Source organism: Pinus tabuliformis, chromosome Q, assembly GCF_031772625.1.
Source record: "Pinus tabuliformis cultivar Carrire ecotype Pingquan chromosome Q, CPIR1, whole genome shotgun sequence".
In the NCBI taxonomy this organism is placed as follows: Eukaryota; Viridiplantae; Streptophyta; class Pinopsida; order Pinales; family Pinaceae; genus Pinus; species Pinus tabuliformis.
Window position 1 is genome coordinate 1,360,083,541 of NC_142296.1, and position 27,880 is coordinate 1,360,111,420.

The window sequence follows — 27,880 nt, forward strand, 5'->3', positions numbered from 1 at the left end:
TAGCTAAAAAGCACTAGTACAACATATTAAAGGTCCACTAGTTTTAAACAAATAAAAAATATATAGGAGAAACTATAGAACTTATGTATCTCTATTGGTGTTGAAAGATCTTAGCTCAAGTGGTTTGGTAAAAAAATTGTTTCCTTAAATACATGAGTTCAAGTATTTAGAGACATGTTGTAACTGGCCCGTTTGTGGCATTTATGAAATAGGTGTATGTGGTGTAATAGTGGCAACTGATCTTTCAAAGTTACAAATTCTCCAAAAATTCTCGTCCTAGTAAAAAAAATGCACCTTTATTAGCAAAATTTTTAGTTCTTATTGCTATAGATTCTATACTAGATTTAAGAACATAGATAATCTTAAAGAACATTTACTTAATAAAATATATGGCAACTTGTAGCTCTTTTAGGCCTGTGTTCGTTGGTATTGATTCTCAGTCTTTAATTTCTATATCCTTAATGAATTAGTCCAAACTGAGCATCTTTTTGCAAATTCACGACCAAGTTCCTTATCATACAACATTATGCTTCAAGAATGAAAAGTTGATGTTTAACTTGAATTAGAGTATTCATCATAGATGGAAATTAGGAGATACATTGTTCACTTTCATGGACTTTAGAAGTAATATGAAATATACATGTTTTATTACTTTGTGTCATTTATTCATGAGACTAAAAATTCCTCCATAAGATAAGATAAGATATTTATATTTATGTCCAACTAATGACCACAAAGTAGGTCAAAGGGACTGTTGAGTACAATGGAACCAAACGGTCTACTATAAAAAATACAATGCATGAATATAAAAGGTACAATGCAGGAACATAAAAGATACAATGCAAATCTCAATGATTGATAATTGCTCATTCAAAAAGTATGGACAAATCCACAAGGGAAAGTTGTAGCTTAAAAATTCGATAGACCCATAATCTTGAACCTAAGATTTATTGTGAGAAAAAAACACAAAACTTAGAAAAAACAATAGTAGAAATCATAAAACCAGAGTAAGAATGAAACCAATGGATTAAAATGCTTGGAATTTAGATTTTACAAACAAATGGAAGTAGAGACACTAAGAGCAAGCAAATTATGAAAACACTAACCACTAACTTGTCAATCAAAGTGTGTGTTGGGTAGAGACTAACTAGGTAGAGTGGATTCCCACATTCTTTCCAACACCTCACAATAAGCCAACACTCCATAATCCCACATTGCCTTGGGTAAACGATACTACAACATTCAAATTCCACCATCTCCTAGAGTTTGAGCATGCATGGGGGGGGAGAGGAGGGGGGGCTAAGGCCTCATTCTATTTATTGTCTTGCCTTGGAAGTGGTACAAGTGCGTGATAGACAATTGGAATTCAATGCTACTTGCCATTAAATGTATGAAATTGTTTTGTCAATTGGGTTTATTTCGAATGGTTGGGAGGAATGATTGCTACCCTCCCCAATGAGGGTCAATTCCTGCAAGTGACATGATGAACATTGTTGTAATGACTTCGAACCTTGTTGTTGAGTCTGAGCAGTTCATTAAGGACCAAAACATGTATATGTCTTACATGGAATATAAAGATATTTTCTAGGAAAAAAATTGTATGAAATTGTTTAAGGTATTGTTTAATTAACCATTATCCTTGAGCTCCCCCATTTTTAATCCCATTGCCTTATTGCCTAAAGAATCTACTCAATGATGGTTACCCCATAATACTTGATAAAATGATATATTTTGAATTCTAATAATCTCTTGTCAAGCTCAGATTAGGATAGAAACTAATTTGTAGCAGGTTGGAAATGATTTTTTTATAATCAATTGAATGATTATGCTTGAGCCTTCCACCACTCTTAAAAATTAAACTTATACGTTCATAACAAAACCCAATCCTTACAATAATGCGTATACTTTTGCTTGGTTGTTGGATGAGATTCCTAATATCTAGGCATAAGACAATTTTCCTTTTCCTTTGAAATTTGTGACTAAGATTCCCAATACCACATCAAACAAATTCTATTTTTCAATGGAGATCAAGGAGCCCCTACACTTGCCATCGCTCGTTTTAACATAAACCTATTAGACACAAGAAAAATCACAAAATATATGCTAATTTATTAACAAAACATTGAATAAATGATAACAAGGTGCATTATTAAAACACCCATTGTATTTAAGATCCTAGTTTCAAAATCCCATAAACACAAATCACTTAATTACCCTATATCACAATTTCTTACCTATAAAGTAGTTCACGGCTCATGAACAAACTGACGAACCCCAAAAAAATACGTTAAACTATATTGTTTCCGTTTTATATTATTAAATGATTATTTTTACGCATAAGAAATAGATTGCTTCTCTCGATACACAATTAATCAGTATAAATTCATGCTTTATTTGAATGAGGCTTAAAAGTAGGCGGTACCACATGTATGAAGTAAACCCCCAAAGTTGCAGTTTTAACCGATCAAATTGCAGGATCAGGGCTTTGCGAGAGATCGGTCATTGTGGAAGAGGTGCAAGGATTCATTACTGCAATCTCCATTTTGTTAAGTCAAATGATATGATTTTGATCTAGTCTTTTCCGGAGAACCCTCGGCCAATTATGGCGCTTCTCAGCTCGTCTGTTGCCGGAGAGGTATGTAGTCTCATTTCTAAACCCAATATAAGTTTATTCCGCGAACTAAACCTTAATTTATGAAATTACTACAAAATTAAACCTTATCGCTGTGCATCCATTAATAAATTGTTCAAGAAGCCTGTTTCCGCACGTGAAAAATTAGTATAAATTTTGAATTTCAGTGTTCTGTGTCCCGTCGAAACATTTATCTGACAATTCTATTCTCACGAAGTATGCTGTCTGAGTTGGCTGGATTTACTGGTGTGGTGATTTCGTTGTAAATTTTCACCGTCTACTGAATTCAGTGGAACCAAGCCAGAAGTGAAAATTTCATGTTTTTATAGCACATTGTTTTATTTGTCAACAACTTCGAGGAAACGATATTCACAGTCGTGCACAATTTTTTTCCGATAATTTACAATTTTTTAGTTATCCACATCCTTGTCGTGGTTCGGGACCGGCAAGCTTACGAATTTTTGAGACACTTATGACGATTTTTCGAGACATTTGTTGCATAGCCTAACATGACTTATTTGAAATCTGCAATTTTTTTTTCTAGTTTCTCATCTCTGCTTTTATCTATAGAGTTAGAAGTGGGTGAATTATCTGTGAAGAGACCATAAACAAACCCTACCATAAACAAACCCTAGTGCTACTGAAAGTATGACACGAACTCCCATAATGACATTCTCAGCTTAAGGAACTCCTTGCACCTAGTTGAGTTTTTCAAGGATGAGATCCATCTCATGTTTCTCCCACATGCGTCATGGGTATTGCCATAACCAAAGTAGGAAAGATAATGACTTCAAAAGTTGTTATGCTTGGCTACCATCTCCGTTGCAATCACTTTGGTTGACTGGCTATGGTTCCATGTTGTGTGTACTATTCCATTTCATTATTTGACAAATTGCTAGTTGCTTATGAAGTTAAGGTGCATATTATAAAGAATCTCAATTCTTCAATCATTCTCTTTGGTTGTTTACTCAATGGGCCCAAATTCCTTCTATTTATCTTGGCAATAAGGAACCCTTCTTTGATCCAAAAGTCTATGCTCTATTGTCGAGGGTTGTCCATTGGAGTTTGCATCAAGTAGTCTCGAATAATATATACCAAATAATATGGCCAATGTTAGAACTAGAGGCTCATAACTTACTTTGATATCATACTATGATTACTAGAACACTATTAGTGGATAGTTAAATATCTAGTACTAATTAGATAGTCATATCCAATCTGTTAGTGGATACAAACCAAGATATTTACCTCATCATGCTAGGCAATGGATATTTGTTAAATTTTAGGATAACAATGGTATGTTCTATGCTTAGAGCAATTTTACTTCAATTTTCTTTATTAGCCCAATATCATATCCAGTATAACAATCACATCAACTTGATAGTAAAATGCAGATAGAACATAAACAATAACAGTAGAAGACAAGCCAACACAAGAGGACACAAGATATGGCACCAGCCAGGGACAAACCCCAATGTGGGGAAATCCTTGATCAATTCGTCTTATAATTCTTCAAAAGTTCAGCAGAGAGAGAGTACAATTTACAATATTCACCTGCACAAACTGATCAGCAAAACAACAGAAACATAAAGCCCTAACCAGAAAGTTAACGCTGGTCAATAGGGCTGAAATTGACCTCCAAAACAGCTCGGTCAACCTTGGTCAGCTCAGCCTCCAACAGCAAGATAATGCAGTGCAAAACAGTCCGAAAATAACTAGTCAAATTTGGTCAACAAAAGTCAACCCAACAACTTGAATTAGGGTAGCCAACGCTGGTCAACGCAGGGGTCAATTTGTGTCGGTTTTGTGCCCAAAACAGCGGCCTGCCCAAACAAAAGTCTCCCTCACAAAACTGAAGTCAAACAGGGTCAACGCTGGTCAAAGCCAACCTCCTGAAATTTTGGCCTTCTGAAATTTTGGTCAAATCTGGTCAACGCAACAGCTAGAAAAGACAGTGTTCCTTTCGCATGTGTGGAGAAAGAGAGGCCCAAAAATCTGTACCCAATCAAGATGAGAGAGAGAAAGATGAATGAGATGAGATGCCAAAATGAGGAGGAGGCACCTTGTATTTATATGCAATGTTGAAGGCTGGAGGAGGCTAATTTGATGGCTGGCCGACCTTGACAATTTGTCCATAATCAAAATAAATTCACAACTTCATTTGTACATGTCAGAATGGGATGATCTTTAGATTAATGCTACACCTCTCGGAAAGAGGAATCCAAGAAAAATATCAGCTGCCTCATAAGAGCTGTCCAAAGCGATGTTTGGCCCTAGTTGCCAAATTTAACAATACTGGAATTTCCAGGGGATTTTGTTTATAGGGGTCTGGTTCATGGTTTTATAGGTCCTTGGATTTGGATTTTGATTGAGAGTCTCCTAATGATCTTTTGGCCTTCTACTTCTTATTGTCATTTCTACACCACTCCTTGGCTATTTTAACCTTCGAATTCCCAAATGGGTATTATTCAACATTTTGGTGCTCTAAAGTTTAAACCTCCTCAAGACACCTTGTAAATGTTTCGCATTTCTTGTAAAAGTTTATGAATCCTCGAATGTGGGGTCTATTACTGCAAAATGATACTATGATGACTAGAACACTATTAGTGGATAGTTAAATATCTAGTACTAATTAGATAGTCATATCCAATCTATTAGTGGATACAAACCAAGATATTTACCTCATCGTGTTAGGCAATGGATATTGGAATTTCCATGGGATTTTGTTTTTAGGGGTTTGGTTCTAGGGTCTATAGGTCCTTGGATTTGGATTTTGATTTAGAGTCTCCCAATGATCTTTTGGCCTTCTACTTGTTATTGTCACTTCTACACCACTCCTAGGCTATTTTAACCTTCGAATTCCCAAACAGGTATTATTCAACATTTTGGTGCTCTAAACCTCCTCAAGACACCCTTCAAATGTTTCACATTTCTTGTAAAAGTTTATGAATCCTCGAATGTGGGGTCTATTACTGCAAAATCTAGTAGCCTAGTGCAAAGCCTCACTAGGCACTCTAGGTCTAGGACAACAATGCGATCAACCACCATTGTCACCTTAATGTTCTCTAATAGACCTCACAGATTAATAACCCAATGAATACTAGGCTAAATACCCTTCGAGGAACCTGTTAATTAAACACCACAAGAAATGTGTTCAATAAGGTAGGGCTTCGAGTGAAAATGGGGTAGTGATTCAAAGAACCTATGACTAATTCTAAAGGGCTAATACAGGTCTAGAAGATGCTTAGATAGATTCCAAACACATGCCACATTCATTAAAGAATTGATCTTAACACTTTAGAACATGCAAAACTTAACAAGAACAAAGCTAAAACAATTTTTTCTATGGTTGAAATGCACAAAACAACTTGGAAATCCTAGACGTTGGCCCTAGAATTATGGTTGAAAAATGCATAAAAGATGATATTTTTCATTTGACTTTGTAGATGCAAACCCTAACCCTAGATATATGACATTTAAGGTGTTTTATCCTATTTAATGCAGATTTTACAAAACCATAACCCTAGTTTACCATGACAAATAAGAAAAAGATAAATCTATAAAAGATTAATACGTAATGACTAGTTCCTTCAATAAATTGGGTGTAGAAAATCCACGAAAATTCTGATTTGCTTGGATGAACAAATCTGAGACTAACTTGTAACCCAAGACACAAAATTTTCTCTACTTAATTTGCAGTGGAATAGGAACAGAAATGAACACAGTCACACAATATTAAAAACACAATTTTTCTAGGGAACCCAACTGGGAAAACCCTCTGCTTGATTGAGAATTTTATTGATAGAAAATGAGCAACAAATCTCTTACAACACAACTTTGTTTCATTAGAAACCAATTTGGTTTTCTCTGCTTGTCTAAGCTTGAAACACTTGCAAGGCCCCTAATATGCTTCCCTCAATCTATGCGCATAGGCTGCTCCTATTTAACTAAGAAATACCTCCTAATTGCTAGCACAATTTCCAAGGGAAAAATAGCTTCTACCAATCTGTGCACAAGCTCCTCTTGCACACTCTTCCTACCACAAGCTCACACACACAAATCGGCGCTCTCTATTGCTTTGTCTCACCAACTCATGCTCACAAGTCACTGTGAAATTTTTATCTATTGCAGCAATTAGAAATTATTCTTTTAATTGAAAATTTAATTATGCAGTTTATTTGCTACGACAAATAATGAATAAAATCACAACTACAATTTTCACCATAAAAATATTGCGGAAAATAAGATACTGGAAACTGAGAAATTCGACCACACACACAAGAATTTTGACATAGTTATTTTTGTACAATTGTCCCCAGAAAAACCCAAAGCGGGAAAACTGGTGCAACAGATGAGGGTTTTATTATTATTCTTTAGCAGCAATTCTGAGTACAATAATTTAGATGCCCAATTGGTGATCTAATATGAGGAAAATACTAGCAAAATCTAGTGAGAAATTTTCTCTCACCCCACAACTATTTTCTGCCTCTGAAATTACCTCCCCAGCCTCTGCGTTGAGCCTCTTGCGTCACCCTCTACGTAGAGCTTACGTTGGTCCTATGAGAATTTCGACCTTTCTTCCTTTGCCTCTTTCGGGGATTGGAAACCTTCCTCTCGGAATGATGCTGCGCTCCTCTTCCACCTGCTACTCACCCTCTGGCCCTATCTTCTCTGCTGAGCTATTGCTACTAAGAAAATTGAACTGCCTGGGCAACTGAGTATCTGCACTAGTGTATTCTCCATCACCACATCGACCACCTCTTGCAATCCTTTGTTGGAGCACCAATGGCCAAGATTAAAACATAATCGATGGCTAAGATCATCTCTAGATCGATCTGTGTGAGTTTCTAGATGATTCTCGCCTTGACTTAATTAATATTAATTAATTAACCATACTAAGTTTAGACTTAGGAAATATTTAAAAACTGGTTAATAATTTAATTAAGTCATTTCTAGGTGGAATTTCCATAAACAATTTCTAGGTTTTGGAGATCTCATGTATTCTAGCCTCTCCACCAAATTTCGTCGCTAGAACACATCCGATGCTACAAAAACTAACACTCTCTCTTAGTGAGGAATGTGTTCTAGTGTTGCACTCTTTGCCACAACACCCTATCTCTGCATCATCTGTTGTCACGCTGTTGATATCTGACTATTGCTGCCCACCAACTACTGCGCAACTCTAATAGACGCTGCATCTGTGCTGTTGTTGACCCCGCTATACTGCTACCAGCACTACATCTGCACTGCAACTCCCTCTCATCTGCTGTTGCTGCAGCTGAGAATCAGCCTCTGTTACTAAAACAGGTTCTCCACCATACCCATATGTTCTCTGAAATAGACGAACTTAGCTCTTCCTAGAGCTTTCGTGAGTATGTCTGCAACCTGCACTTCTGTGGGAACATACTGTAGCTAGACTGCTCCACGTTGTACACAATCTCTGATGAAATGACATCGAATATCTATGTGTTTCGACCTGTCATGAAACACTGGATTCTTAGAGAGCTTTATGCAACTTTGATTATCACAGTAGACATTGGTTGCCTCCATCCTCTGCCTGAACAAGCTTACTAGCAGCTTCTGAAGCCATATAGCTTCGCACGTAGTTGTGCTTGTTGCCATATACTCTGCTTCTGCAGAGCTCAGTGCTACAGACTTCTGCTTCCTGTTACACCAAGAAACCATCCCTGATCCAACACTGAAGCAGTACCCAGAGGCGCTTTTCTTGTCCACTAAATTGCCTTCCCAATTTGCATCTGTAAATCCTCATAATCTGACATCATCTCCTCGGGTATATCTCAACCCATACTCAACTGTGCCACACACATACCTCAAAATGTGCCTCGCTGCTGCCTAATGTACCCTTTTTGACTCTCCCATGAATTGACTAAGGGTATTGATTGCGAAGCAAATATGGGGCCTCTTATTGAATAGATACATGAGAGATCCAATAAGTTGTCTATACAAGGTGGTGTCGACATCCTTGTCATTTGATGCATCTATCTTCTTCCAGTTGGTGATCAATGGGCATAGACATGGGTCTGTAATCCTGCATTTTGAACCTCTTCAGAATATTTGTAGCTCCCTTGTCCAAGGAAGATCTCCCCATCCTCCTACCAAACTTTTAATCCTAGGAAATGGTGCATCAACCCCAAATCCTTCATGTCGAACTCTACTGCCAGGTTCGTCTTGTAGTCCTCTATGAGCCCCGATGATCCTTTCAAAAGGAGATCATCCACGTACAAAACTAGAATGAGTGGCTCACCCTCTACCATCAAATAATAAAGGTTGGGATTTGCGTCACTCTTGACGAATCCCATCTGCTGCAAGTAGCTGTCAATCCTACCATACCATGCTTGGGAGCTTGCTTGAGTCTGTATAGAGCCTTCTTCAGTCTGCACACATGAGTGCGCCTCTCATGAGTCTCGAAGCCCTCTGGCTATTCTATGTACACTTCTTCCTCTATCACCCCGTTCAAGAAGGCTGTCTTGACGTCCATTTGGTGAATCTGCCATCCCATCTAAGCTGCTAGGGATATAACTGACCAGATAGAAGTGTATCTGGCAACTGGGGCGAAGGTCTCCTCATAATCTATCCCTTCTTTCTGTGCATACCCCTTTGCCGCAAACCTAGCCTTGTATTTATCCACACTGCTGTCTGCATCATAATTGATCTTGTAGATCCGTCTAGAACCTACAATTGATTTGTCTTCTAGCCTTGGCACTACCTCCCAAACATCATTCGTCATGATAGAGCTATATTCTTCTACCATGGCATCTACCCATACCTGATGCTGTGCGGCCTCTTGAAAGCTGGAAGGTTCTGCAACCTGAGCTACCAATGCTTGGTATCTGTCAGGCTGTCTGTGCTGTCTTTTGTTCGTCCTAGGAGTTCCAATAAACTCCTCTGCATCTCTCAATGTCTGACGAATCTCTCTATTGGCTCGACCACTAGTCGTGGGAGGTTCAACCATCTCCTCCTCATTCTGCCTCTGCTGCTCCATTTCCTTAGAACTCTCTGGATTTCCTGCACCTGAGGAAATACTGGTACTGGTCACAGTACTCGATCCTTGTGACTGTCCAACTGCCTGTCCTACTGGCTGCCCCTGCTGCCAGACCAAAGGAGCTTTTGCTGATTGATTCTGATCACCTGCAGGATCTCACGAGATCTCCTCAAAGCTCAGTCCTCCATGAACTTCACTTCTTGCCTTACTACAATCTTCCTATTGCTAGGGGTGTAGATTCCGTATTGTTGAATTTCCACGACCTTGGGTCTAGGTTAGAGTCTAAAAATCATTGATGCTACCAAACCAAGAATCTTAGCCATAAACTACTTTGCACAACAAAAATATAAAGCAGTAAATCACATAGGTACAAATATACACACTTTTTAACAAAATTGTACAATCACCAATCTTCATTATATTAAACCAAATCTGAATAATACAACAGTCTATGGTATACAAGATACAATGACAAACTTCGCTGCAACTTCTATGTCGTATCTTGTCCTACCGGTCCTTCGCTTTCGTATTGCTCACTAGCTGCCCCTTAGTCCTTCAAAGGACAACACATCGAGACTCCAGGAGGGCTGCCACCTAACAATGCTGCATGTCACTTCTGCTGCATGTACACGGGCTCATAAATCTGCTCTTTAGGTAGGCCTAATTCCTGAGCTTCAATCTGCCTTCTAGTAGCCTCTTTCGTCCATCAAAGAGCTACTCTTTAGGCTGCAAACTTCACCCAATCACGCACCAACAATGTCCTTCTTGTATGTTGCTATAGGGTTACTTTGGGTAGCCAACACACTGCCGTCCAATTAGATCAATGACACCCAATCCAATCACTGCGAAATCTGCACCGATGAAGACACATGATCACCCAATCTCACCTCCAAATTGGCTCCCATAGGCTGCAAGTCAATCTGATCCAAACCGGTCACCTCTTGACCCAACATTCCTCCACAAAACACTGCTGCAACACTGTTTGCACTGCTGTTTGCTGCACTCCTGGTTAGGGCACGTACTGCAGCCCTAGTTTCATCATATAGTTAGCAAACAAGCCTTCAAGGGTTGCGGTCCACCTTGGAGACCCTCCTCTATACCCATGCTGCCTCCTATAGGTGTTGTCCACCCTTGACAACCCTTAATGCAACCTCCAGCTGTGTGCTATGGCCTGCGGCCTAGCACAACAACTTGCTGTAGTAAACGACCTCCACAAATGTGCCCAAACAGTCACCTAGACAACAACGTAATGTTCTTTTACTCCTCGGCCTATCTGCCCTGCACTCTCGACCCTTGAACAACTCCTTGGATCTTCTCTTAGCCCTAAGACAGTCACCCAAACAGATCCGTACTCCTCAGCTCCTTAGTGTCTTGTAGCAGACCTCTCCCTCGCTGTTCAAGACCCTCTACTGCGGCTAGGCTTCCTCTCTCCACCGAGTTCTTTCTAGGAGGATTGTTGCACACTTGGATGATTAAAACAACATGCCATCACCCTCTTTTTATAGCCTAAAAAGGGGCTCCAATGAATAGATGAAGGGACACATCTATTGGACTAATTTACATCAAGCCTACATGACTTGAAAACCAATAATTAATTGTCAACTTCAAAATTTCATTTCTCTACTTCTACAACTCGGAATTTGACGATTCTCGAAGCATTAGATTCGTCTTTCTGCCCTCTATTGTCTCATGCCATCACATGTAGAAATGTGCTCCCGGAATTCCCCCAAACATGATTGGGTGCAAACCCCATACTTGGGTTCCAAGCCCAAAAGTGACCCTTGTGGTGCTTTTTCCTCCAAACCCTGAACCCTAGGGCTTGGAGTAGCTCCCAAGCTACACAAATCAACACTCCCTCTTAGTGAGGGAGGTACTTCCAAGACTAGGAAGTAACTCGTCATCATCATCATTGCTCACAACACTTGCCCAACTCCTGGCACTCAAAATCGCAACAATCCTTGTACAGTGAATTACGCCCTTCTTGGAAGTGTCGCTGTCACTGCTGGAAGCACCCTGCTTCTTCTTCTTATCTTGTAACGTCTTCCACTCTCTCCATGATTCCTTCTTGGCAGTTGTAGGAGCACCCTTGCTCCCCACTAACCACGTGCTCTTCTTGGACTATAGAGTCTCCTTTTGAATCTGCAAGCTCCCTCTCGAACTTGACTCCCTCTGAGTCTTTGGAACCTGGACCTTCTCAGGAACCTGTACTTGCTCCTCTGAAGCCTGCACCTGCACCTGCTTCTGCTTCTCTGGAACCTATGCTTGCTCCACCTGCTTCTTTCCATGATCGACAGGTTTTCCCGTCAACCTGTAGAGACCATGCTCTCTAACTCCGAGTGTAATCCCATCGGACTTAGAGCCTCTAGGCCTGAGTCTTGCCTTCCCATCCTGGAACAAGACCTCAAACCCTTTCCGATAGATAATTGAGATAGGAATCACGCCATGTCTGAGTCTTGGTACATACGGTACATCCTAAACCCGCATCACATGTCCTGTCTCCATTTTGAATAGCACAACACCCGATTCTCGGATCTCCAATTGACTCTTGTTGCCCAACACCTTGTGCAACTTCGAGTCCCATTCAGCTAGAGTCTCAAAAACCTCCTGTGACCTTGTCATATGCTTCGTCATACCATTGTCCACGTACCTTCCATCCTCATTGATAGTACCCTGCGAGAAATGAGAAATTAGAGCAAAGTCCTCCTCGTCCAATCTCCTGGTGAGATCATCTATCTCAGCGGAAGTGGCAACACTGGCGACCTGCTTTCCTTTCCTCTTTTCATCATCTTCCTTCTTCTGCATCGGACATCTCGACGAATAATGACCCATCTTGCCACAGTTGAAACACTTGACTTTATTCAAGTCCTTCTTTTGCTTGCCCTTCATTTGTGCTGCAAGTGCCATGTCATCATCTGAAGACTGCTTCTTTGAATGAAGATCCTCGTCTCACAACTCTTCCTGAATGAAGTCATCCCACAACCTATCCCAGTCTGGCAGCTTCTCACTGGCAATGATCCCTTTGGTGAAGAGCTTCTAATCCTCAGTGAACCCTTTCATGGCAATCCTTACCATATCTTCATCTGAGGTAGACACACTGATGGCAACAAGCTCATCTTTGACCTGAGACAATCTCGTCAGATACGAGGTCACACTTTCACCCTTTATCATCTTGGTGGACTTCAACTTATCCTCCAATACCAGTACCCGGTTCTTGTTCTTATTCTGGAACAAATTCTGAAGAGCCATCCACATCTCATGTGCATTGTTCTTCTCGGACAAATGAGGTATTAGGGCATCCTTCACACCATCTAGGATGATCAATCTTGCCCTCGCATCCAAATCTTCATATATTTCTAGCTCCTTAGGGTCGGTTGGCTTCTTGATCTCTTTCTCGGCAAACTCCCAGAGCCTGTTGACCTGCAAGACCAACTTGATCCTTTCCTTCCAAGGACTATAGTTGGACAACCCCTCCAACCTGTCCTCATACTGGAGACTTGCCTACAACTTCGACATTGTAGTGAGCCCTTCACTTACAATGTGACCAACTCCCCTTCACTGCGCACAACTCTGATTTACTTACTTCCAAAGTAGCTCAAACACACTTCGATACCATGTTGAATTTCCACGACCTTGGGTCTAGGTTAGAGTCTTAAAATCACTGATGCTACCAAACCAAGAATCTCAACCATAAACTACTTTGCACAGCGGAAATATAAAGCAGTAAATCACATATGCACAAATATACAAACTTTTTAACAAAATTGTACAATATTGTACAATCACCAATCTTCGTTATATTAAACCAAATTTGAATAATACAATAGTCTATGGTATACAAGATACAATGACAAACTTTGTTGCAACTTCTATGTTGTATCTTGTCCTGTCGGTCACCAATCTTCGTTATATTAAACCAAATTTGAATAATACAATAGTCTATGGTATACAAGATATAATGACAAACTTCGTTGCAACTTCTATGTTGTATCTTGTCCTGTCGGTCCTTTGCTTCCGTACTACTCACTAGCTGCCCCTTAGTCCTTCAAAGGACAACACATCGAGACTCCAGGAGGGCTGTCACCTAACAATGCTGCATGTCACTTCTCCTGCATGTACACGGGCTCATAAATTTGCTCTCTGGGTAGGCCTAATTCTCGAGCTTCAATTTGCCTTCTAGTAGCTTCTTTCGTCCATTAAAGAGCTACTCTTTAGGTTGCAAACTTCACCCAATCACGCACCAACAACATCCTTCTTGTATGCTGCTTTAGGGCTACTTTGGGTAGCCAACACACTGCCCTCCAATTAGATCAATGACACCCAATCCAATCACTGCGAAATCTGCATCGATGAAGACACACGATCACCCAATCTCGCCTCCAAATTGGCTTCCACAGGCTGCAAGTCAATTTGATCCAAACTGGTCACATCTTGACCCAACGTTCCTCCATAAAACATTGCTGCAACATTGCTGTTCGATGCACTCTTGGTTAGGGCACGTACTGCAGCCCTAGTTTCATCCTATAGTCAGCGAACAAGCCCTTCAAGGGTTGCGGTCCACCTTGGAGACCCTCCTCTATACCCATGTTGCCTCCTATAGGTGCTGTCCACACTTGACAACCCTTAATGCAGCCTCTAGTTGTGTGCTATGGCTTGCGGCCTAGCACAACAACTTGCTGTAGTACACAACCTCCACAAATGTGCCCAAACATTCACCTAGACAACAACGTAATGTTCTTTTACTCCTCAGCCTATTTGCCCTGCACTCTCGACCCTTGAACAACTCCTTGGATCTTGTCTTAGCCCTAAGACAGTCACCCAAACAGATCCGTACTCCTCAGCTCCTCAGCCTCTTGTAGCAGACCTCTCCCACGTTGTTCAAGACCCTTTGCTGCGGCTAGGCTTCCTCTCTCCACCGAGTTTTGTCTAGGAGGATTGTTGCACACTTGGATGATTAAAACAACATGCCATCACCCTCTTTTTATAGCCTAAAGAGGGGCTCCAATGAATAGATGAAGAGACACATCTATTGGACTAATTTACATCAAGCCTACATGACTTGAAAACTAATAATTAATTGTCAACTTCAAAAATTCATTTCTCCACTTCTACAACTCGGAATTCGATGATTCTCAAAGCATTAGATTCTTCTTTCTACCCTCTATCATCTCATGCCATCACATGTAGAATTGTGCTCTTGAAGTTGCCCCAAACACAATTGGGTGCAAAACCCCATACTTGGGTTCCAAGCCCACAAGTGACCCTTGTGGTGCTTTTCCCTCCAAACCTTGAACCCTAGGGCTTGGAGTACCTCCCAAGCTACACAAATCGACATGTATGCCTTTGAGGTTTCGCTGTACCCAACGAAGAACCCCTTCTGCAGTCTGATCCAGTTTGGTACGTTTATCATCTGGCACGTGGCAATAAGCAACGCTGCCAAAAATTCTGAAGTGGCTAACTTTGGTTTCTTCCCTGTGAAGACTCCTTCTGGCGTTTTCTTCCCCAATGCTCTATGAGGAATCCTGTTCTGAATATATATTGTCGTGTTACATGCCTCTGCCCATAGAAATCTGGGTAGGTCTGGTCATATAACATAGCCTTTGCAACTCCAACAATGGTTCTGTTTTTTCGCTCCGTTACACCATTATGTTGTGGATTATATGGAGTTGTCCATTCTCTCTTGATGCCTTCCTTCGTAAGAATTCTGTGAATTCTTTATCAATATATTCTTCACCATTATTTGAGTGAAGCACTTTGATCTTCTTCCTTGTTGCATTCTCCACGAGAGCTTTAAACTCTCTGAAACGATCGAAGACCTTGTTATCGCTCAAACTAGCAGGGGACCTAAAGGGGATCACCAAAGGGCAAATGCTAGACCAAGGGAAACAAATGGAGACTTCGCCCACTGTCACCTTAGCTAAGGCTCCCTTCTATTTACGGACTTTCACCGATGGGAGGAGATCCGATATATTATGGAGTCACCGATGAGGGATAAATCAATGAATGGATATGAGTGACCCAAATAATCCCTTTCCCAGAAGAGCTTGAAGGATGGAGCTTGCTTTCTTTCTAAGCAAGGTACAATGTATTATAGGGAAATGAAGGGAGGATTTGAGGGTTAGGTTTATGGATATGACTTGTGAGAAGTTTCCCAATCCCTAAAATCCTTGTTGAAATTGGTATCCCGGATGGTTCTTGAAGAATTGTCTTTTCAAAGGAACAGGACCAAGTGGACCCAGTCTAGGGTAAGAGGAAAGAGTATGGCAACCAATGATGTTCTTACCCTAGACAAGGTGGGGGAAAGGATCAAAGAAAGAATTTTCACTTGAAGGTGTTGAATTGATCCTATGAGGTACTAGCCTTGGGGATGCTAGGGCAAAGTTTGATCTCGGAGCTAGGGCTTGGCTTTTCTCCCAACTCCACCGTCGGAATGGCTTCAAAATTGGAGGAGGCCTTGAGGAGACACCAATGCAGGAGACCCTAGGAGATCGAACTTTTTGGAGGGATAGTTTGTCAGGAAAATGATGCCCTAGGTGACCCAACTTGGCTAGACTTGGGAAAAGGTGAAAAAAATGGATTTTAGGTGACCACCTCGTGGTAGATTAGTGCCTTAGTCTTGGGAGATTGGAGTCTATGATGAATATGAGCGAGAGGGCCTTTGGTTTTTTGTCAAGGAGGCCTCAAGACTACTTCGCTAGCTTTCTAGGTTAAAGAGAAGCAATCTTACAACTTTTATACTTCGATGTGCAAAGGATATGGCTTATCAAGGTCAATTCGTTGATAGAAGTACCTGTTGAAGAAAATGTAACTAGGTTTGGCCTTCATGATGACATGATCTTTGTAAATGATGTAAATTATTCTTGTATACCTTGCTACATGGGTTTCATGAGCAAGAAGTGTCACTAGGTAAAAGACTTCTTCTTGACGTCTTTAGGATTCTATTACTATGTCAAAGAGTCATGTGATGTGTAGAGAAGCTCCCTTAAGAGCCTATGTAAATGTATTGATGTTAAAGCAGCCCTCCAAGACCAAGAACAATCCGCCGAAAGCAAGCACAAGAAGTCTGCAAGTAAAACAATAAGGTGATCTTCATGTCGGCTCCAAAATAAATTAAATACGTAATTAAAAAGGGCATGTCGGCTTGGGCAATCGACATGTCGGATCTCCCTCGACATACCTGTAAAATTGAAGGAGCAATCAAGACTAGATCTCGGATGAAGGAGAGGACTGCGGATGATATGGTATCACTGTAATCTTCGCATGAGTAATCAAGAGGCAAAGTCTCGGCACTATAGTGATGAGTACTCAATCCCCTGGCAACCTTAAGATATATATTAATACTCTCTCTACAACGTACTATCTTGACACTAATTCATACGAAGTCACCTATGAATGGATTAGTCTCGAAATATATATATGAGTCATGAATATAGTCTCAGCAAAATCATGTTTCGGTAATGACTGTGATCTTGATCAATCTATGCATATCAAGGAACAGTGACGAAGATGGTTGTAGTCTTGGTAATAGTGATAATTATGATAGTCAAGTCTCGGTACAATAATGATGTCAAAGATCATGATCTCATGATGCTACACATCATCTCAATCTACAGTAAGGTACAACTAATCTTGTTCTTAAAGATCATGATCTCAAATGTGTAGAGATCACCTTGGTAGCAATCTCAAGGAGCAGTCATGGTGCAGATGTTAAATAGAAGCAATAATGAAGATCTCAGTGATGCAGTGGTGCAACGAAGATGATGATCTCAATAGTGGCAGAGTAAGGGATTGATGTCTTGGTCTTGGAGAGGCAGAATGTGTCAAGGGTCATGGTCTTGGTATTCGTCAATGGAATCTCTATAAGAAGAATTTTGCGTGGGTTTTCCTCTCCAAGAGGGAGAGGTTTTGGCCTTGGTAGAAAGCCAAATATCTGTGTTCTTGTCTCTTTTGTTTTGATAGCAGTTTGATGAAGCTAACATACACACACTAATAATGACAAGAAGATCAAGCTAAGAAAAAAAATGTAAAAACACTTCACAAATTGTTATCATGTAACGAAGAATCATCTTAATTATGTGTGTCCTAGATTCTTCAACATTACCCGTAGGAGATTTCGTTCACATTACATGGCCCATACATTGAGAGTTGCTATAATAGAGACAAAATTCCACAATTTAAAGCAGTAAATGCACATGCAACAATTAGCCCTAAAAGTAGCGAAAATCCCAATTCAAGGTATATGACAAAGTAAAACAAGAATAACATTAAAAGCATGTACTTACATGTAACATAATATATCCAACCATCCACAATTGACAAAAGAGAAACTCCAAGATAAGATAAACCAATATCCACACATCAAAATTTATCCAAAAAGCTCAAATCCAAAGTGATGATGAGCAAATGAACTCATCTCACTTGTATTTATACACTAATGAGGGGTTCAAATTAGCCTCCTTGGCCTACATAAGCCCCAAAAATAAAACATGTTCTAATAATTCAACTTTTAGTGACAAGCCCACCATACAAGCTCATAAATGAAGAATAAGCCTCTCAAGATGTCAAGTAATAATCTATGCATGTCGTAGGGCCCTCTAAGAGACCTAATGAGGTCCATGGTTGCCATAATGAAGAGTAGGACCCTCAAAAGCAGTGGACAAGGGGTTGGCCCCTTGTAATAACCTATGGTGCTCCAAATGACATGTGGGAGCACACATCTGCCCTCATGGGTCTCCAAACAAATAGAAGATGCCTGTAGATCGTTTGCAAGGGCTAGGATGATGGTGTAGGTGATGCCACATCATTGTTCAGGCCTTGGATCATCTGCCAAGTGTATGGTGCAAATTTGGGGCTAGCTGGGCATTATGGTTCTGGTGCATCTTCCTCGTCCAATAAGTGAACCACGAGCAATCTCTGAATGGATGTGGGGATCCATGGAGTGATGTCCGCTGCTGTGGAGGCCCATGGCTCTCAACGCACATCCTACATGTGCCAATGTAGCCCTCTGGAGGATTAGGACCCCGTATAGGGCGACTGAACCCAAGATGGAGACCATCTGCAATCCTGCATAAGATCCAATGCATCCCCTAGCCTTCAAGTACAACAAGTCATTAGAGAAATTGAGTAAATGAACTTACCAATCATGGACCATAGGTGGGGACTTCATAATGGCCTGCCTTTCTATAATGGGCTTTGGGGTGTGCCAATGTCTCATAAATTCCAAATGGGGTTAACCAAGAATCCTATTAGGTGATTTCTACTTCTAAATGGGATAATATATTCAAGGTACATCCTTCAAAAGGTGGTGGCATGTGACAGATAGGTGAATGAAGTAGGGGATGAGAAGGGGAAGCCCTGGGTCACATGTTGGGGTACAATGGTATTTAATAAGAGGGAAGCCCATGCTTGGGTTTATAATGTATAGGAGGGAGCAATCGTGGTACATGAGGTGCCACGACCTTGATTTTTTCCACCCTTCTTTATATTCCTTTTGCCTTTTTATGATTTTCTTTGATTAACTGCTTGGGGCTCAAGGGGTAAGAGCATGATGTATCAGATATAGCAGTGAACACCCCCTTTTAAGGTAGGGCGGTTCATTGCCCACCAAGGGTTGGGACAATCATGGGTTCCTATATGATGAAGGAGGCTCATAGAACCTGTCGGAACCAGGGTGATCGCCATGATGATGGGGTAGAGCTCATGTACTGGCTTTTGCCTATGTGCTAAATGTGTCTGTCCCGACCATCTTTTGCATTTTGTGGTACATTTTCCTGTTGAATGTGGCCAAATATAATTTTATCTTTCTTTTTAGCTGCATTAACCTTCGGGCAAGGGGAAGAGGCAAGCTAACCCTGTGTGGACCCAAGTGGGAGAAATGATGAATGGGGTAACAATGAGAGCCCATAAGCCATGAAGCCCCTAAAGAGCAGCCATTGGAAAATGACTCCCTTCTTTGTGAGGTAAGCCTTACACGTCCTCCTCGATTGGTAAGTAAGTATTTCTAATTACTCCTTGGTAAGCGGATAAGGGAGCAGGACCACGCAATCAAAATCGGGGTTTCCCATGAAATACCATCTCTAAAGCCAAATGGTCAGTGAAAGGGATCTCACGGGACTAGAATGCAAGGTTAATATCCAAAATGTGGGTTAGGGGACAAGAGCATAGACCTAGCCCATTCTTTCCGCCGAATCCCCCCGTTAATTCATGCCCAAAAGTGTCCATGATAAGCAAACTACAATACTCAATTACCAAATGACAAGGCATACCTTGTGGATAGGTGGTTGTCATTGATGTCTACCCAAGCAACACCAGGAGCTACCCTGATCTTCCATGAAAAATTTGACATGGCAATTCATGGAATCTTGTGTCAAAATCCTTCTAGATAGATTCTCTTCGACGAGATGTTTCCGTTGATATATGGTACCCCTCATGGTTCCTCCTGGTTTGAGAGAAAATTGAGGTTGAAGTTGAAGACCCAGTTTTGTGGGCTAAAACCCCAAGGGGTAGAGACATGACACCTTATTCACCAACGGTTGTCAATATATGACAGGGATTTTGTTAAAATTGGCAACTAGGGCCAAATTCCACCTTAGGACAATTCATATGATGGAGATGATTATTGCTTTGGATTCCTCTTTTCGAGAGATCCAATTTTGATATAAAGATCATCTCATTATGACAAGCAGAAATGGAATTTTGAATTTATTCTCTCTCATATACAAATTTTCAAGGTTTGCCTAAGTCAAATGTAGGCCCATAAGCGCAATAGATGTGTCTCCTCACCCTCAACGAAGTGTATAAATAGGAGTGACCTCTCTCCTCATTTGAGCATCACTCATCTCATCACATATCTCTCTCTCTCCTCTCTTGATTGGTTCGTACAGCTTGGAGGCAACCTTTTCTACTTCGCACGTGTGAAAGGAGGACAAATTTCTGGGTTAGTTTGTTGGTAGAAAATTTCAAGAAACAGGACAGCTTGACCAACGTTGACTTGGGTGCTTTTGACCAGTGTTGACTTTGTTCTAGTGGGCAAAATTTCGATTTTTAGAGGCCGCATTGATTGGCACAGTTTTTGAGGTGATTGGGACAGGTTGACCGAGTTGACTTTAGATTTGGTTGTAGAATTTATAGCAGGGTTTTCTCTCTCCTTTGACTGGTTTGACCGATCTGTTTTGGGCTGACTTTGACCCTCTTGGAAGGTCGAATTTATCTGATGTTGGCCGAGCTGCTTGGAGGACATTTTGGAGCTGCTTTGACCACCGTTGACTTTCTGGTTAGGGTTGCAATTGATTGCTGATTTGAGATGACTGTTTTGGGCAAGTTAATTTGATATTTGTACTCTCTTTCTCTGCTGAACTATTGAAGAATAATAAGAAGATTTGATCTAAGGGTTTCCCCACATTGGGGTTTTTCCCTGACATTTGCCACATCTTGTGTCCTTTTGTCTTGGCTTGTCTTTCTGTACATGTTTTTATGTTCTATTGGCATTTACTGTCATTGTGTTTAAGTTAATGTGATTGCTACTGGATATAATTGGAAATTGTCATTGAGCTGATCATAAACACCGAAGTAAATTATGCTAAAGCATAGAACATACCATTGTTATCTAAAATTAACATGGTATCAAAGCACAGGTGAAGACAAAGCCCAAGCAAGAGTGAGGAAAAACAATCACTAAGGGAAGTTGTTGGACAAGGACTTGGAACTAGTCCCAATGACGACTACATCTTTCTTCAAATCTGAGGACAAGCTTAAGAACAAATCCGACTATCATGCATGGAAGATGACTCTAGATTTGACATTGGAAGAAAATGATGCCATGGATGATGTCAAAGGAAGAATAGTGGAGCCTCCTTCAAATGCATCCGCAGCTGCACAAACAAAGTACAAGAAAGATGAGGTTGAGGCTAAGAAAATTATTGTTGATTTTATTCACAAACCTTTGGTTGCCTATATTTATGATTTGGAAACATCTAAGGGGATGTATGACAAACTGGTTGGGATGTTCAAAGTAAATGATGCGAATCAAGTTCTCTTTCTCAAGAACAAGTTGAAAGACATCAAAATGGATAGAGGAGAATCCATCCAATTCTACTTCATGAGGATTACTGAGATCAAGAATGATCTCCTATCTATTGGAGAAGTCATTGGTGACAGGGAGCTTACTCTTATCGCACTTGGAGGCCTTACAAGAGAATGGGATGTGTTCAACACTACCATCCTCAACAATGACAGGATTTCAGGATTTGATGAATTATTGGCTAGATGCACTCAAGAAGAAATAAGGATGATGGAAAGAGGCATGCCCTTAAATGGAAACAATCCTACCACCTTCTCCGCTCATTCTAAAAGGAGGAACAATGCTGGTCCAAGGAATCAAGGACAAGGGTTCAAGCTGGGATTCAAAGAAGGAAGAAAATGAAGATGCTTCAATTGTAACAGGTTTGGCCACTTCACTAGAGAGTGTCCTCACAAGAAGGATACTCCAAGAGATGATGACAACCATAACAACAACTTCAAGGGCAATGGCAATCAAAGGAACAACAGGTTCAATAACAAAGGAAAGAGAAATGCTCCCGCTGCTCGAAATGGAAATGGTTGTCCTCCTAAGAAGTCGAGAAACTCCAAGTATGAAGAAGTTAATGTTGTAAAACAATTTTTTTTATATCTTATTTCTGCCTTCACCACTGTTGATTGATAGTGGTGCCTCAAGGCACTTCACTGGGTACAAAGAAGCTCTCTCTAACTTGATTGAAAAGAAGACGAATATGGAGATTATACTTGGGGATAATGCCACTTATCCTGTGAAAGGAATTGGGACTGTTACTCTCCACTTAAATCAAGGTCAAACTCTTTATTTACAAGAAGTACTATATGTACCTGATCTAAAAAAGAACTTGGTCTCTATTCTGTGATGGAAGATAAAGGTTTCAAGGTGTCATTCATTGATGGGAAGGTTGGTGTTTGGCAAAGGAACCTAAGAGATGCATTCACTCTTGGATTTAGGGTTGAAGGTCTCTATCAGGTTGGAGGAAGGCCGTTGGGAGCAATGACTTGTGATACTTCTCTTCAATCCAAATTATGGCACCGAAGATTTGCTCACCTTCATTTCAAAGCCTTACCTGATGTAAGGAAGATGGTTATAGGTATGCCCAGATTCAATTTAAATCATGAAGGTGTTTGTCAAAGATATGAAGCTGGAAAACATACAAGGGGACCATTCCCCTCAAGTGAAACTCAAACCACCGATATTCTTCAATTGGTCCATTTTGATCTATCAGGTATGTTGCCCATGACATCTTTGGGTAGATATTTGTACTATGCTATTTTTGTGGATGACTTCTCTTGCAAAACATGAATCTATTTCTTAAAAAAGGATGAAGTATTCAAATGGTTCTGCTCTCTCAAAGCCTTGGTCGAGAATCTATGTAAGGACCCATCTTAAATTAATGGGGACATAGAGATATTAGCATGCACACAAGACATGCATATGATAGCTACATATGCATGCATCGCTTGCACTGCACTAGTATATATATTAGTTAATATTGAAAAAACGTCCGTATTTAAGTAACAAATTAACTATTGAAATGAATACCTAACTTACAAGAAGATAGTAGGGTATATGATATACGTACCACCACCATAATACATATATATAATTCTACTATATAAAATTAAAGGAAAGTATATATATATATATATTAAATAGTGAATGTAATAAAGAGAAGAATATATAAAACCATAATACTATGAAAATAATTCGATTTAAATAAAAGTGAAACATAACATTATGATAAAGGAGATATTGTATAAATAAGAGTGCATGGTCAGCACATTGGGAAAGGGAGAAGGCGGTGACCGCCTCTACAACTTAAGAACTTATCAAATTAAATCAATAAAGAAAGAGGAGGCGGTGGAGGAGTCTCTGAGGGCATAAAAGGAGGAAGGGTATTGTAGAAAGGGGGACATTCTTTGACACAGAGGGAGGCAGAGGAGGAACTAACAAGAGGAAGACATAGAGAATAATGGAGCTTGAGCAGTTGTTCTTGAGACTTTTGGGCACGGGGGCCAAAATACTTCAAATTTGAAGTATTTTGGGGCTGGGTGCTGAGACTGTACCTAGTTTGGCTGGGAGGTTTTTGGTCTTTTGGTAACAGGAGCGGGAACTGGAGCAAATCAGAAGCATCTTCAGCCAGGTAGGTACTCAACAACAAATTGATATATTCTTATATTTGGAATAGTTATATCTTGTTAAAAATTTCAGGGCTTTACAATCAAACATGGAAGAAGATCAAAATATTGAGGATCGATAATGGGACCAAATATGAGTCAAATGAATTCAAAGACTATTGTAGAGAAGCTGGCATTAAGAGGGAGACCGCTACTGCATATACTTTGGAACAAAATGGTGTTGCCGAAAGAAAGAATCGTACTATCACAGAAGCCACCCGTGCTATGCTTCATGATCAAGGTCTTCCGAAGTTCTTATGGGGAGAAACTACCAACACCGTTGTGTATGTCCAAAACAAATGCCCACATCAAGCTTTGGACTTCAAGACACCCGAAGAAGTTTTCACCAGTAAGAAACTTGATGTTTCTCATTTTAGAATTTTTGGTTGTCTCATATATTTTCATGTGCTAAAAGAGAAAAGAAACAAACTAGATGCGTCTGGGAAGAAAGGAATGTTTGTGGGCTGCAATGAAACTTCAAAGGCATATAAAATCTATGTGCCTGGTCAAAAGGAAGTGGAATTAAGTCATGATGTCACTTTTGATGAAGATTTTGCTCTTAGAAAGATCTGAGATCTTCCTATCCCTAGGAAGGACAATGATGATGCTGATGCAAAAAAGTAGGATGAACCTCCGTCTGATGAACCGATGCCCGATGTTGAAGGTCCAATGGATCCCATTGATCCACCTCCTAGTGAGCCCACTACTTCAAGAAAAAGACCTTTGTGGCTCAAAGATACTCTTGAAGATGCTGAGAAACATATTGCACCGAGGGGGACATTTCGTGAAAGCAAGAAGCCAAATAGGTACCAAGGGTACTTAGTTGCCATGAGTACCATTGTACAATCTGAGCCTTGCACATTTGAAGAAGCCGTGAAACACCAAGTTTGGAAGGATGCGATGAATGAGGAATATGAATTGATCATGAAGAATGATGTCTGGGATGTGGTTCCTAGACCCAAGGATAAGTCAGTGGTCACTTCAAAATGGCTCTACAAGATCAAACATGGAGTTTATGGGAGTGCTGAAAAGTTCAAGGCCAAATTTGTTGCTCGAGGCTTCTCTCAAAAGGAAGCAGTAGACTATGATGAGATATTTGCATCAGTTGCCTGATATACCACCATCCATTCGATCATAGCCCTTGTCGCTTCGCAAGGATGAAGCCTACACCAGATGGATGTCAAAACTGCCTTCTTGAATGGTTCGCTTAAAGAGGAAGTCTATGTGGAACAACTTGAGAGGTTCGAAGTTCAAAATCGGGAGACACATGTATGCAAGTTGAAGAAAGCCCTCTATGGGTTGAAGCAAGCCCCTAGGGCTTGGTATGAGAGGATTGATAGCTATCTTATGAAGTTGGCATTTACAATGAGCGATGCTGACTCGACCTATACTTCAAGGTTGAAAATGACAACCCTCTCATGTTGGTCCTTTATGTTGATGATATTTTTTTTGACAGGTGATGACCCTATCATTCATCAATGCAAGAGGGAGTTGGCTTCTGAATTCGAGATGAAGGACCTAGGATTGATGCATTACTTCCTAGGGCTGGAGGTCTAGCAAAAGCCAGGTGAGATTTTCCTTTCTCAAGGAAAATACATTGTGAAGCTACTTGAGAGATGTGGAATGGTGGATTGCAAGTCCGTGACTACTCCGATGGAACTCAACTTTAAGAAGCTATGTGGAAGTGCTGCTGGGCCCGGATTAGCGAACCCTTCTGAGTATCATCAACTTGTGGGGGCCCTGATGTTCTTGGTCAACTCCCGTCTTGACTTATGCTTCGCCTAAACACGTTGAGTCAATTTATGGTCGAGCCTCATCACATTCATTGGATTGTTGCTAAGAATCTCTTGAGATATCTTCAGGGCACAATCCACTATGGACTGAGATACACCGTGGGAACTTGAGGCTACATGGATATTCAAATGCTGACTGGGTTGGCAGTGTGGTGGATCGTAAGAGCACGTTTGGGTGTTGCTTCTCTTTGGGGTCTGCTTCTATATCTTGGATGAGTAGGAAGCAAAAATCGGTTGCACTAAGCACCGCCAAGGCCGAATACATTGCTGCAAGTATGGCCTGTTGTGAAGCTGTTTGGTTGAGGAAGCTCTTCAGTGAGCTATTTGAGCACATGCTGGATACCACCGTGATCTTCTGCGACAACCAGAGTGGGATTCGCCTATTAGAGAATCCCGTGTTCCACGATCGCTCCAAGCACATTGATATCAGGTACCACTTTATCCGAGATATGGTACAACGGGGAGCAATAAGGCTCCAACACATCAGGATGGATGAGCAGGTCGCAGACATTCTCACGAAGCCTTTGGGGAAGGTCAAATTCTTAACCTTCCGAGAGAGACTTGGAGTCGTGGAACGACCCTCCTATGAGGGTCCCGTATGAGTTGGACACAGAGCTCAGGAGTTCCTGGGGGCTTGGGGTACTTTTTGGAGCTATGAGCGACCATAGGGTGAGTGGTTCACCTTCCCCTAGTGGTGCACTAGATACAGGGTGAGTGGTTCACCTTCCCCTGTGATACCCCATTATGGTTGACATGTGTGTAGGGTGAGTGGTTCACCTTCCCCTACCTGGACACATGCATGTAGGGTGAGTGGTTCACCTTCCCCTACGATTGACATATGCATAGGATGAGTGGTTCACCTTCTCCTATGGCATATGAGCAGGATGAGTGGTTCACCTTCTCCTGCCGATGCCCCAACACACATCCTACCCATAGAGTTCGAGACTCATGGGAAGTACCTCTCATCTGGCCAATGAGTTGGGAAAAGATGGTTAGGGACCATAGCACTACCGATGGACACATCGTGTACTGCCGTATTCCCTATGACTAGGATGCATGTTGTTCAACAACTTGATTTGGGATCAAGGACTGACTTTTGTTCATTCTTCATTCTTACTTCATGGTTTAATAGAGCAGAGCAGGGCAGTGATGTCAGGGATGGTACAGGATGACATGATGGCATGATGATGACAGATGGATTGGCAGGTGGAATTCTCCCTAGTTGAGAGGGAGTGTTAAAATTCGAAACGAGGCCCAAATTCCACCTTAGGACTACTCATATGATGGAGATGATTATTGCCTTGGAACTTTTTGAGAGGTCCAATTTTGATATAAAGATCATCTCATTCTGACAAGCAGAAATAGAATTTCGAATTAATTTTCTCTCATGCACAAATTGTCAAGGTCAACGTCAATCAAATGTAAGCTCATAAGCGCAATAGATGTGTATCCTCACCCTCAACGAAGTGTATAAATAGGAGTGACTTCTCTCCTCATTTGGCCATCACTCATCTCATCACATATCTCTCTCTCTCCCCTCTTGATGGGTTTGTATTGCTTGGAGGCAGCCTTCTCTACTTCACACGTGTGAGAGGAGGACAAATTTCTGGGTTAGTTTGTTGGCCGAAAATTTTAGGAAATAGGATAGCGTTGAGGAACGTTGACTTGGGTGCTTTTAACCAGTGTTGACTTCATTCTAGTGGGCAAAATTTCGATTTTTGGAGGCTGCATTGATTGGCACAGTTTTCAAGGTGATTGGGACAGGTTGACCGAGTTGACTTTAGCATTGAGTGCAGAATTTACAACAGGGTTTTCTCTCTCCTTTGATTGGTTTGACTGATTTGTTTTGGGCTGAGTTTGACCCTCTTGGAAGGCCAAATTTATCTGCTGTTGACTGAGCTGCTTGGAGGACATTTTGGAGCTACTTTGACCACTGTTGACTTTCTAGTTAGTTCTACAGTTTACTGTTGATTTGACAGGACTATTTTGGGCAAGTTAATTTGATATTTGTACTCTCTCTCTGTGCTGAACTATTGAAGAATAATAAGAAGATTTGATCAAAGGGTTTCCCCACATTGGGGTTTTTCCCTGGCATCCGCCACATCTTGTGTCCTCTTGTCTTGGCTTGTCTTCTGCACATGTTTTTATGTTCTATCTGCATTTATTGTCAATGTGTTTAAGTTAATGTGGTTGCTACTGGATATAATTGGAAATTGTCATTGG

At 40.9% G+C, this 27,880-nt stretch overlaps 1 protein-coding gene across 1 annotated transcript in view; it reads left to right on the forward strand.

The window, feature by feature from the left end:
* Positions 1-2,368: 2,368 nt before the first annotated feature.
* HVA22K (HVA22-like protein K) overlaps positions 2,369-27,880 on the forward strand; it is a 268,589-nt gene continuing 243,077 nt past the window's right edge. The window contains exon 1 of the mRNA XM_089383627.1: positions 2,369-2,635. Within this exon, the coding sequence (XP_089239753.1) occupies positions 2,603-2,635 (33 nt within the window). The 5' untranslated portion in view covers positions 2,369-2,602. The remainder of the gene's footprint in view (positions 2,636-27,880) is intronic.